At 42.7% G+C, this 12,500-nt stretch overlaps 2 protein-coding genes across 4 annotated transcripts in view; one reads left to right on the forward strand and one right to left on the reverse strand.

Moving 5' to 3' along the window:
• brd7 (bromodomain containing 7) overlaps positions 1–7,343 on the forward strand; it is a 19,685-nt gene extending 12,342 nt beyond the window's left edge. Inside the window, exons 12-17 of one of the 2 annotated variants that reach the window (XM_060859601.1) lie at positions 1,642–1,753; positions 3,956–4,012; positions 6,017–6,122; positions 6,330–6,473; positions 6,614–6,757; positions 7,161–7,343. In XM_060859601.1, the coding sequence (XP_060715584.1) occupies positions 1,642–1,753; positions 3,956–4,012; positions 6,017–6,122; positions 6,330–6,473; positions 6,614–6,757; positions 7,161–7,240 (643 nt within the window). In that variant the 3' untranslated portion in view covers positions 7,241–7,343. The remainder of the gene's footprint in view (positions 1–1,641; positions 1,754–3,955; positions 4,013–6,016; positions 6,123–6,329; positions 6,474–6,613; positions 6,758–7,160) is intronic. The other variant, XM_060859602.1, reaches the window with a different exon arrangement.
• A 656-nt stretch (positions 7,344–7,999) lies between these two features.
• adcy7 (adenylate cyclase 7) overlaps positions 8,000–12,500 on the reverse strand; it is a 65,419-nt gene continuing 60,918 nt past the window's right edge. For both annotated transcript variants that reach the window (XM_060859600.1, XM_060859599.1), the window contains 5 exons: positions 11,881–12,027; positions 11,685–11,792; positions 11,411–11,525; positions 9,743–9,867; positions 8,000–8,860 (listed from right to left, as the gene is read on the reverse strand). In XM_060859600.1, coding sequence (XP_060715583.1) covers positions 8,714–8,860; positions 9,743–9,867; positions 11,411–11,525; positions 11,685–11,792; positions 11,881–12,027 — 642 coding nt within the window. In that variant the 3' untranslated portion in view covers positions 8,000–8,713. The remainder of the gene's footprint in view (positions 8,861–9,742; positions 9,868–11,410; positions 11,526–11,684; positions 11,793–11,880; positions 12,028–12,500) is intronic.

Below are 12,500 nucleotides of genomic sequence, written 5' to 3' on the forward strand. Positions count from 1 at the left end.
GTGTGTGTGAGAGACTGTGTGTGTGTGTGTGTGAGAGACTGTGTGTGTGTGTGTGTGAGAGACTGTGTGTGTGTGTGTGTGAGAGACTGTGTGTGTGTGTGAGAGACTGTGTGTGTGTGTGTGAGAGACTGTGTGTGTGTGTGAGAGACTGTGTGTGTGTGTGAGAGACTGTGTGTGTGTGTGAGAGACTGTGTGTGTGTGTGAGACTGTGTGTGTGTGTGAGAGACTGTGTGTGTGTGTGTGTGAGAGACTGTGTGTGTGTGTGTGTGAGAGACTGTGTGTGTGTGTGTGTGAGAGACTGTGTGTGTGTGTGTGTGTGAGAGACTGTGTGTGTGTGTGTGTGAGAGACTGTGTGTGTGTGTGTGTGTGAGACTGTGTGTGTGTGTGAGAGACTGTGTGTGTGTGTGTGTGTGTGGGAGACTGTGTGTGTGTGTGTGTGTGTGAGAGAGACTGTGTGTGTGTGTGTGTGTGTGAGAGACTGTGTGTGTGTGTGTGAGAGACTGTGTGTGTGTGTGTGAGAGACTGTGTGTGTGTGTGTGTGAGAGACTGTGTGTGTGTGTGAGAGACTGTGTGTGTGTGTGTGAGAGACTGTGTGTGTGTGTGTGAGAGACTGTGTGTGTGTGTGTGTGTGAGAGACTGTGTGTGTGTGTGAGAGACTGTGTGTGTGAGTGTGTGTACACATTGTTTTGGACCATGTGTCATATTTGTTTACAGGAACACACTGTTTTAAAACGATAAGCAGTGTCCTAAATAATTATGTACTACACGCTACACGTCTAGTTTAGCATCTAGTGTGTAAATTACGTGTTGAAAGGGTCGTATCATCTCAGACGAACACTTTAAGTTACAAGCCGTTACACCAGTCGATGGCGAACGACATCAAACGTGCGACTCCCTGCCGCTAGCTTCATCACAGCCCGTCTCTGGCTACATAAGGAAAGGTGTGAGCAATAGAGCGTGTGGCATGTCCTACATTCCACTTATTTATTTATTTATTTAAATGACCAAGTTTGTCATCCAGGTACTTGAAGTGCTCTTCCTCTTTTTCTTCTTCTTGGACATTTGTTCACACATTTCAGTGTAAATACACGACTTGCACTTGTATATATTTAGAACATTAGACCAGTGCACAGTAGTAGTAACTGGACGCACCTATTATTTCACCTATGGTGTGATATGAAATTTAAATTCTATGATACGAATCGGAGCTTTCCGCAAACGTTAGCGACGGCGCCGATGGACGGGGCGCTCGTTAACGAAGCACGGTGATGTAATAGAGGATGTGTGTTATTCTGCTTTACAACTTTCTTTTTAATTCCAGGAAAAAAATACTTTCTTTTATCTAGGCATATTTGCAGCAGAGCATATTTTATATTGTGATAGAAGTCATGGGAAATGCTTAAAAGTTCACGTACAGCCATCTGCTGTGTTTGTGTGTGTGAGAGTGAGTGTGTGTGTGTGAGAGTGAGTGTGTGTGTGTGTGTGTGTTTGTGTGTGTAACCAAGTTCAGCCCCCACACAGTCAATGCCACCATTCATACAGTCATCACATCACACTCACTTAGGAATGTTATTTAACACTCGTGCATATGGTGTGTGTGTGTGTGTGTGTGTGTGTGTGTGTGTGTTTCAATCACATTAGTACTACAGATTTCCTGGCCAAGTCAGAAGAGCATATGAGCAGACTGGCAGATAATATTTTGGACTCCCTGACCAACGGAGAGCACTCCAGACATCTGAAAGAGACCGAGGCTGTAAGGATGAAGTTTATTTATTATTATTTTTTAATTAAATGCAGCAGAACATCTTTCTTCCAACATGGAGCTTGTGAATTTAAATCCGAGTGCCACATTTCACATAAAATACCTCTTTATTTTGTCACATAGACATTACAGCGCAGTGAAATCCTTTTTTCACATATTCCAACTTTATATGTAGGTTGAGGTCTAAACACAGGGTCTGCTATGATACAGTGAGGGTTTAGGGGCCTCGATCAAGGGCCCAACACAGCAGCTCACAGTGCAGCTCCCTGATCCTCCGATCAGCAGCCCAGAGCCTTAACTGCTTGAGCCCCCACTGCCCCCTAATTAAGCCTATCATACATGACTAATAAACACCTCTACACACACACAGACACACACACACACACAGACAGGTAACGGCAGTGTTTAAATACACCACTGCGCCCTGTTTCCCTTAAGAACTGTCAAATGTAGTCAAATGTACTGCTTTAATTTCCCCACGAGCGATTTAATAAAAGTTTCTCTGGTCTGTTTTTTTTTTTAACATCAAATCATTTACTGTGAACACAATGTTAGAAAGGTGTAACGTTCTAATTTCTCACAGTATTCTCAGCCTGAGATCTGACATTGAATCAGGTTTTACTTTTAAGACTTAATCATTTCAAAAGTAAATCCTGAGGAACATCTAAGACCAGGATGATCATCTGGAAGCCTCTCGAAGAATGCAGGGATCAAAGCTGGTTTAGTGTGTGTGTGTATGTGTGTGTGAGAGAGAGTCAGTCAGAGAGAGAGAGAGAGAGAGTCAGTCAGAGAGAGAGAGAGAGAGAGAGAGTCAGTCAGAGAGAGAGAGTCAGTCAGAGAGAGAGAGTCAGTCAGAGAGACAGAGAGAGAGTCAGTCAGAGAGAGAGAGAGAGAGAGTCAGTCAGAGAGAGAGAGTCAGTCAGAGAGACAGAGAGTGAGTCAGTCAGAGACCAAGAGAGAGAGTCGCTCAGAGAGACAGAGAAAGAGAGAGTCAGTCAGAGAGACAGAGAGAGAGAGTCAGTCAGAGAGAGAGAGTCAGTCAGAGAGAGAGAGAGTCAGTCAGAGAGAGTCAGTCAGAGAGAGAGAGAGTCAGTCAGAGAGAGTCAGTCAGAGAGAGAGAGAGTCAGTCAGAGAGAGAGAGTCAGTCAGAGAGAGAGAGTCAGTCAGAGAGAGAGAGAGTCAGTCAGAGAGAGAGAGAGTCAGTCAGAGAGAGAGAGTCAGTCAGAGAGAGAGAGTCAGTCAGAGAGAGAGAGAGTCAGTCAGAGAGAGAGAGTCAGTCAGAGAGAGAGAGTCAGTCAGAGAGAGAGAGTCAGTCAGAGAGAGAGAGTCAGTCAGAGAGAGAGAGTCAGTCAGAGAGAGAGAGTCAGTCAGAGAGAGAGAGTCAGTCAGAGAGAGAGAGTCAGTCAGAGAGAGAGAGTCAGTCAGAGAGAGAGAGTCAGTCAGAGAGAGAGAGTCAGTCAGAGAGAGAGAGTCAGTCAGAGAGAGAGAGTCAGTCAGAGAGAGAGAGTCAGTCAGAGAGAGAGAGAGAGAGTCAGTCAGAGAGAGAGAGAGAGAGAGAGTCAGTCAGAGAGAGAGAGTCAGTCAGAGAGAGAGAGTCAGTCAGAGAGAGAGAGTCAGTCAGAGAGAGAGAGTGAGAGTCAGTCAGAGAGAGAGTGAGTCAGTCAGAGACCAAGAGAGAGAGTCGCTCAGAGAGACAGAGAGAGAGTCAGTCAGAGAGACAGAGAGAGAGTCAGTCAGAGACCGAGAGAGAGAGTCAGTCAGAGAGACAGAGAAAGAGAGAGTCAGTCAGAGAGACAGAGAGAGAGTCAGTCAGAGAGACAGAGAGAGAGTCAGTCAGAGACCGAGAGAGAGAGAGAGACAGTCAGAGAGACAGAGAGTCAGAGAGAGTCAGTCAGAGAGACAGAGAGAGAGAGTCAGTCAGAGAGAGAGAGTCAGTCAGAGAGGGAGAGAGAGAGAGTCAGTCAGAGAGAGAGAGAGAGTCAGTCAGAGAGGGAGAGAGAGTCAGAAAGAGAGAGAGAGAGAGAGTCAGTCAGAGGTTCTAAGTGCAAGTGTAGATTCTCTCCAATTTTTTTGAGTAAACCTTTTCTATGATGTGTAGAATGTGAAAGTCAGTAATCATATGAAAGACACTTGGTGTGCTTTTACCTGCTCCCCTCATCCATAGTCAGTGATGTATCTGTCTGCGTTCTTTAGAGCAGCCAAGAGGAGGAAGAGTCTGCAGAGAAGTCGCACGCTGCCGATGGTGTCGAGGTAAAACAATATAAAGACACAAACTCTCTTTCTTTTTCAAATTTCATTCATAATTTATTCCTTTATTTTTTCACATTAGTCATCTGAGTAACTGGAAATGCCCAAGACCTTAAACTTTTGAGTCACACCAATTGTTCCAGTCATGTGATCTCATAAATGCTGCCATATTATATTATAAATGCAATCGGTGTCGAGCGCGTTTGGAAACGTGATCTACAAACTGCGACTCAAACAAAAAGTCTTCGAACGAAAGGCATGTTAGGAATCAGTCGTGTAAATTTTAGCGAAACAAAACCAAAGTCAGAGAACAAAAATATACATAGAAGGGAAAACCACCAAGAGAGCAATCAGAAGGTGTGCGTTAGCTGAACGTGACGACTCGTTAGTCACACAACAGATCCGTCCTGCTGTGACGGGGTGTTTGATCTACACGGCGTAATCAGCGTCGTCCGCTAGCCGCTTTAGCATTGTGCGGCTGTCAGTTAAGGTTTATGTAATCGCTCTCTATTCACACGACGCCCACCAAAAGCATAAAGCAGTTTGAAGGCAAATACAATACATCAGTTGCCTTTGTAGTTTTAGACAAATTTGTTTTTAAAAGCTTTACAGTGTAAAGTTCTGACAAAGTGTGAAGATCACAGCTTTGGGGCATCAGGGCGAATATGAGCCACTGAGATTAGCTTCAGTTAGCATCATAGCCTAGTATAGCTGCTAAAATCAGAATGTATCCCAGTATGGTCTCTCTCTGTCTCTCTCTGTCTCGCTCTCTCTCTCTGTCTCGCTCTCTCTCTCTGTCTCGCTCTCTCTCTCTCTGTCTCGCTCTCTCTCTCTGTCTCGCTCTCTCTCTGTCTCGCTCTGTCTCGCTCTCTCTCTCTCTGTGTCTCTCTGTGTGTGTGTCTCTCTCTCTGTCTCGCTCTCTCTCTCTCTGTCTCGCTCTCTCTCTCTCTGTCTCGCTCTCTCTCTCTCTGTCTCTCTCTCTCTCTGTCTCGCTCTCTCTCTCTCTGTCTCGCTCTCTCTCTCTCTCTCTGTCTCGCGCTCTCGCTCTGTCTCTCTGTCTCGCTCTGTCTCTCTGTCTCGCGCTCTCTCTCTCTGTCTCTCTGTCTCGCGCTCTCTCTCTCTGTCTCTCTGTCTCGCGCTCTCTCTCTCTGTCTCGCTCTCTCTCTCTCTGTCTCGCTCTCTCTCTCTCTCTGTCTCGCTCTCTCTCTGTCTCGCTCTCTCGGTCTCGCTCTCTCTCTCGGTCTCGCTCTCTCTCTCGGTCTTGCTCTCTCTCTCTGTCTCTCTCGCTCTCTTTGTCTCTCTCGCTCTCTTTGTCTCTCTCGCTCTCTTTGTCTCTCGCTCTCTCTGTCTCTCTCCTGCTCTCTCTCTCGCTCTCTCTCCATATCTCTCTCTCTCTCCCTCCCTCTTTGTCTCTCTCTCCCTTTGCCACGCTCTCTCTCCCTGTCTCTCTGTCTTTGTCTCTCTCTCTCCCTGTCTCTTTGTCTCTCTCTCTCCCTGTCTCTCTGTCTCTTTGTCTCTCTCTCTCCCTGTCTCTCTCTTTGCTTTAAAGCAGCTGTGTCAACAAAGCCAGTCTATCCTCCCACAAGGAGCATTTACCACCACATACATTCTCATTTCTACAAAAAGAAAGGAAGCCGTGGGTGAAACGTGGGGTCACGAGTTAGAGACACGTCTGAAGTACTCATTTCTAGATAGTTAGAACATCCTCATCGACAAGGAAGTGGTTGGTTTGAAGCCAGCATGAGTCGTCTCGTTCCCCTGCCGGTGTAATGAATTGAGTAATTAAGGCATAAATGACTGGGTGTAACATTTTGCACTGCACAACTTGAGTGTTTATTTTTTCATTAACATCTTATTTTAGTTCATTTCCTTTTTTTTTTTATATAAGAGCCACAGTGTCTTAGTGTTTTCAGGGAAAACTAACCAGTGTTTGTTAGATGGATGGATTTATTTTTTTTTGTTAGTTAAATGCCCCCTTTTTTTTCCTCTCTCTTTTCCCCTCTTTAGGTGGTCGGGTCAGAGTTGAAGACTGCAAACAGCATGGACGTTCTGAACTCAGTCATCAGTTTGGGTTTGGGTCTCGACATCCTACCAGAAAGCTTTGACTCACACGGTGAGGGCGCACACTTGTTAAAACACAGACCACACAAAAGTCATCTCGAGTCTGCGTCACATCCTTTCAGCCCCGATTTTAAAATTCAGAGTCACAAATAATTCCATAATCGTGCACGGCTGCCGTACGGAATGTTATTTAACAGTGCTTTATAGTGAAAACGGGGACTACAGCGAACTGACCCGCTCGCGTTTCTCTGTTTCTCAGAAGCGAAACAGTTTCAGCAGAAGCTGGACGAGACGACCGTTTTGCTGAGGGATCTGCACGAAGCTCAGAGAGAGAGACTTAGTGCCAAACAGCCTCCGAATATGATCTGCCTTCTCGCACCTACTGCCAAGGAGTTACAACTAGGTACAAGTTCACACACACGTCTTAGAGCTCAGACATCACAGCTACACACACGACTTGTGGTTTCTGGTTTATTCTGCACACGTCATGTACTCAGCTGAAACGTTAACACTGTGTGTATCGTTGTGTGTGTGTGTGTGTAGCGGAGAAAGTGACTGAAAACTTGGCACAGCTGACCAGTCAGGTGACTCCTAGAGACGTGAGCAGTTTATATGGCATTAGGAAAGCTATGGGCATGTCACTGCCTATTGAACCTGCAGAGGGAACGTATACACACCTGACCACAGGTACAACACACACACACACAGGCAATATTTAATATAATGCTGTTTATCCTGCAACATAATATTTTCCTTCACTTTTCTTATAACTTAAACCCAGTTTATTTTCACTAGTAATATTAGCGTTAAAGTTTTTACACGTGTAAACTCAGCTAAAGATATTCTTTATATAACAATTTAAATAATAAAAAATACTTTTGTTTACCGTGCTGCAAACTTAACGAACGAAGCTGTTTCTAGATCTATAATTATCCTCTAAACCTGGATTCTTTATTTAAGGTGCTTACATTTTTCTGGCCCAGAAAGTAGCTCCGCCCCTCGGCTTAAAAAAAAAAAAAAAAAAAAGCACAAAAAATACACGCTACTCCTTTATTTCAAGTAAACTGCTATGGATAGTAATAGATGTTAGTTTGTTTTTTTACAGTGGGAGCAGAGCAGCTGGACAGAGTGTGTACGAGCTCCGAGGACGTCTCCATCGTCACAGTGTAACCGGAAAGGTGTAAGGTTCAGTCCTGTATTCATGGTGCTGAGTTTGTTTGTTTGTTTATTTACATTTTGCTCAATAAATGTGTGTTTTTGTTTTTTTTGTTTTTTTAAATACTTGAGCAGGTCCAGTTCCTTAAATAAAAGTCCTCTCTGAGGAAGGTGAGATGTCAGTCCAGATAAATGGTTTATAGACGATATAACAAAGGAAACATCACAGGTTTTAGCCTTAAAACGTGTAAAACGATTTATTCCATACTGATACCGTACAGCAAGGTTAACTTAGACGTCTTATACTAATGTTTAAAGAAATGGATTGATAGATAAATGAAAGAATGGATAAATAACTGGAAAGATGAATGAAATGGATAGATGGACGAACGGATAGGGATTGATAAGTGGATAAAATGAATGGAAAGGAGATGGATGAATAGATGGACGAACAGAAAAATAGATCGGATGGATAGTTTGATGGACAGTTGGATGGACAAACACAGACGAACGGATAGACAACTTATACTAAAGTTTAAAATGGCAAAGATGTTCGTTTCGGTTCAGGTAAATGTTACAGCGCGCCCACGCTATCTGTAGACGTGAACACGGAGCTCGTCTTTCCCTTCCTTAAGCAATCGAGTTCCATTGTAACAGAAGACGGATAAGCAGACGCAGCTCCTAGCGGACAGGAACAAGTCACGGCCAAACCTTAGAATAGGCGAGAGTCGTAATGGCAGTCAGGTGGTTAGGAAAAATAAATAAATAAATAAATACTTTTCACAAATTTTATTTTATTTCTTTTTTTTTTATACACTGCAGCACATTTATTCATGTTTAGCTCTGCTTTGTCTCCTTAAATGACAGAAAGATAGATGGAAACCCAAAGAGTTTATTCTAACAGTTTTGAAGTCGTTCAGCAGCAAATCTGTTCACAACTTCACACACAAACAAATTCTGCGCTTCCAGAATCATGTCCTAGTAAATAATAATAACAATAATAATAATAATAATAATTAAAAAATGTCCTCTTCATGTTGGAGTGTGCAGGTCCCATCATTTGCAAGTAAAGTCAGATTTAAGACAAAGACTTATGGTGACAATCAGCAGGATTAAAAAACGCCCAGAGTTCCTCTTCTTCTGTTAGTTTGTCTCCATAGTTTTTTTTTTAAAAGATCAGAACAGTGCAGAATTTTAAGGTTAAGGTCACGGAAAACTGGAAAAAAAAAAAAAAAAACAAGCCCCTGCTCCAGTGTTAAGTGGGAACGTTCCATCTCAGCCAGTCTGAAAAGTGTATATTTGTTCAAAGTTTCTTAGGGTTTTTATATTCTTCTATCAGAGTCTTCTAACATTTGGAAATCCTCTCAGACTTGCATAAGAAAACATTTCACCTTCCAAGAAATACCATAATAAAAAAAAAAGAAAGCCCTACCCATCCGTCTGTCCGTCCGTCCGTACGTGTGAGAGAGAGAGAGAATGTCAGCGCTTTCAGCTGAGACCCATTCCCTGCTGCTTATTGGAGTCTGTACATACAAAAAACGTTTTGAGTTCTCCTTTCCCCTTCACGTTGATCAGACCGCGGCACTCGCACGAGTAACCAAGCTTCTGCAGCACGTCCGACGTCTCTTCCGTCACCTACGACGCACGCGACAAGGGTTAATTTACTGCCGAATTAAATGGGCAGATAGTTAGACAGATGAACGAACGGACAAATAGTTAGACAGATGAACGAACGGACAAATAGTTAGACAGATGAATGAATGGACAGATAGACAGACAGATCTTCCGTCACCTACGACGCACGTGACAAGAGTTAATTTACTGCTGAATTAAACATCCTGGCTCGTTAAAAAGTTTTCACGTGGCTCTGATACTCTTACGTCTCATTTACTGCATGTCAAACTCCAGAACAACTTTGAATCACAGCGACCGTAAAACAAATTTAAACATCGGTCTATTTACGATCGAAGCCAAAGAGATGTAGGTTATAAAACAAAGATGTAAAACTTTCAAGAGCAGAAATATTAAACCGTTAATTATGTCCGTTCACAGCTTTTCGTAGGGTTTGACAATAAATGACGGTAAACTTAATCACTAAAAATTACCAGTAGTTTCATAAGTTGTACTCGCTTGTGCATCAGACACAACCTACTACTGAATCAAGGCGCTTTCTGACACCCAAACCACTCCAGAAAGGTTTAACGCTAGAAGCTAAATGGAAGAAATGGGTGTTATTTTGACTCACTTCTACGCCAGTAAACATACCTGATAAGATAAATACTGTGCGAGCTCTGATTCTTCTGTCAGCTGAGAGATTTGTTTACAGCTTTCAGCTATACGCACACAGCAAGTACTTCCTAAACTACTACTAGAAACTACTTACTTTTCCTTAGGATTATTTTATCTTAATATGTGGCAGAAAATATTGAAAGTATTTAAAGCCAGTATATCTGGAAGAAATAAATAAATAAATATATATATATATATACATATATATATATGGATGGAAAAAAGTACCTGGATCCTGCCCAGTTCTCCGGTGCTCTCCATTCGGCTCGCTACGTTCACGGTATTTCCCCAGATGTCGTATTGTGGCTTGCGTGCTCCGATCACTCCTGCTATTACTGGCCCGTGGTTTATTCCTACACAAACACATAATGAACATGTTTTGAAAACACTTGACAAAACGTTTGTCAGCCGGAGGCGTCATGCGTTTAACATGCCATGGGAGTAAACAGTTAAAATGTTTTAACTGCTGTATATAAAGTAAGTCGGCGACGACGTCACTGACCACACGAGTGTTTGTGCAAATTGTAGTCAGACGTCAATTATCGTTTCTGACCGCGGGCGAGAACCACGTCGTAAAAATATATTTGAGACGTAAACGGTACGAGAAACAAAAAAAACGAAAGGAAAAACATTCAGCGTGTGATTTAGGCTTAATCTTTAACGCGTTACATGGAATACATAATGAACTTCGCTGCATTCTCATCAGACACTCAGCAGTAAAAATAATAAAAACTCTGTGTCTCACAGATATTCAGTCACAGGAATGACTCCCTTCCTCTCGAGAAAGAGTCAGAACTGAGCCTTGGACTGAAACCTTTACTGAAAGCTCTTTATACGGCCGTCACATGGACACATAAGGTGCGCTGTGTCTCCGCCGCATTTCGTTTATTTAACCTTTAAGACTAGATGAAGAGGATGAGCTGCCCGTTCCTCTCGTTGCTCTGCTGTTAACGTTCGTATTTGTGCAAAAGAACAAAAGACTTCTTCAGGGATTCTAAATGAGTAGATTATTTTCAGATTTCAGCAGGATCTTGAGTTCATATGCTCCTGTTTTCGGTAAAACACAAGAACAAACCACAGATGTGGGCAACCAGAGGACAGAAACGTCTCCAAAAACATCTGCAGCCAAATGAGCGTGATTAAAGGGAAGCTCTGCTCACAGCACACAGTGTCGTATCTTTTCACTTTTGGTAAAATATAAAGTTATTAAATGTAATATTTTATGTGTAAAAGATTCATATTAATTACCCTGGACCAAGAGAAAGGGGAATGGATGGATGGATGGATGGATGAGTCAATGAAATAAAACATTTTGTGTGTTCTCATGTCCATGTGTGTTCCCTCAAGGTTCTCCCATTGGATGGATGGATCAATAAATAAATGGATTGATAGGTAAATGAAAGAATGGATAAATAACTGGAAAGATGAATGAAAAGATACATGGACAAATGGATAGGGATTAATAGGTGGATAAAATGGATGGAAAGGAGATGGATGAATAGTTGGACGAACAGAAAAATAGATCGCATGGATAGTTTGATGGACAGTTGGATGGGCAGATAGTTAGACAGATGAATGGATGGGCAGATAGTTAGACATATTAATGAATGGACAGATAGACAGAAGAATGGATGGGCAGATAGGCGAATGGATGGGCAGATAGTTAAACAGATGAATGGATGGACAGATAGTTAGACAGATGAATGGATGGACAGGTAGTTAGACAGATGAATGGATGGACAGATAGTTAGACAGATGAATGGATGGACAGATAGTTAGACAGATGAATGAATGGACAGACAGTTAGACAAATGGATGGATGGATGAATGGATGACCTCCCTAGGGTGGACCGAGATAGAAGTGCGTGTATGTGGGTGTGTATCCGCTTCACTCACCCACACGCAGTCTAAAGCTGTTAAACGAGTGGCGGTTGATACCATCCAGCTTTCCCATCAGAGCGATGGCAAACTCCACCATGATGCCAATTTGTGCCGGCTGCCGCTCTCGGTCCTGCCAACACAGTTATAAAACACAATGTAATATCCACAATACAAATAGAGCATTATTATTATTATTATTATTATTATTATTATTATTAGAGTCGTTTCCATATAAAGAGATTTAGAGATAAAGATAAAGAGATGGACTGCTCATGTTGCAGTGTAAAACCTGGTTGTTCTCCTGTCCAGGTGTCCCGCTAAGACCTGCAGCAGCCATGTACGTGCTGCCGATAGTCTTAATCTTCTCTACGCTGCTGAACTTCGGCTTAGACAGCAACTGTAGTGACGGAAAGGAGATTGAAGAAGGTTGTTAGAGTCGCTTTAAAGTGCTGACAGTTAAAAGCAGGTCTGCGCTGATGACTCGCCTCGTCGAAGTCGGCGATGATCTCGTTAAGGAGTCTCAGACACTCCAGTCCTTCTTTGTTGATGTCGCATTCGGTGTAGAACTCCTTAAAGTCGGGGACTGAAGCAAACATCACACACACACAATCGTACGACTTGTAGTACAGGTCCTGGAGAAAACATACACGGAAAACACACGACTTATTAATATCAGGCAGTAACAGTTCTGCAGGACAGGACACGCATCACGTTACGTCATATAGAACTTGTGTAGAAATCACAAAAACACACTCGGGACTTTATTGTGACCGTGTCGTGATGTAAGGAAAATATTTCTTATCCACAAGTAACACAACAGTTAGCACAGAAACAGGTGGGATACAGAGAGACAGATGTGTAATAGATGCATGAAGAAATGGAGATACTGGAAGGAAAAAAAAAAAACAACTAGAAAAAATAGCATGCAGGAAAAAAATTATACTCCTCCGATATCGTTCGTAGATCCGTGTACGCCGTATGCAGAAATGTTACGCACGTCATTTTTAATAGAGTCCTGCTGTGCGATATTATTATAAACTTTTTGTAACTCTTTGTGATCAGCTCGGGTTCACAGATAAACTCGAGCATGAAACAGGCTTGAATT

Source organism: Tachysurus vachellii, chromosome 23, assembly GCF_030014155.1.
Source record: "Tachysurus vachellii isolate PV-2020 chromosome 23, HZAU_Pvac_v1, whole genome shotgun sequence".
NCBI classification, from domain to species: domain Eukaryota; kingdom Metazoa; phylum Chordata; class Actinopteri; order Siluriformes; family Bagridae; genus Tachysurus; species Tachysurus vachellii.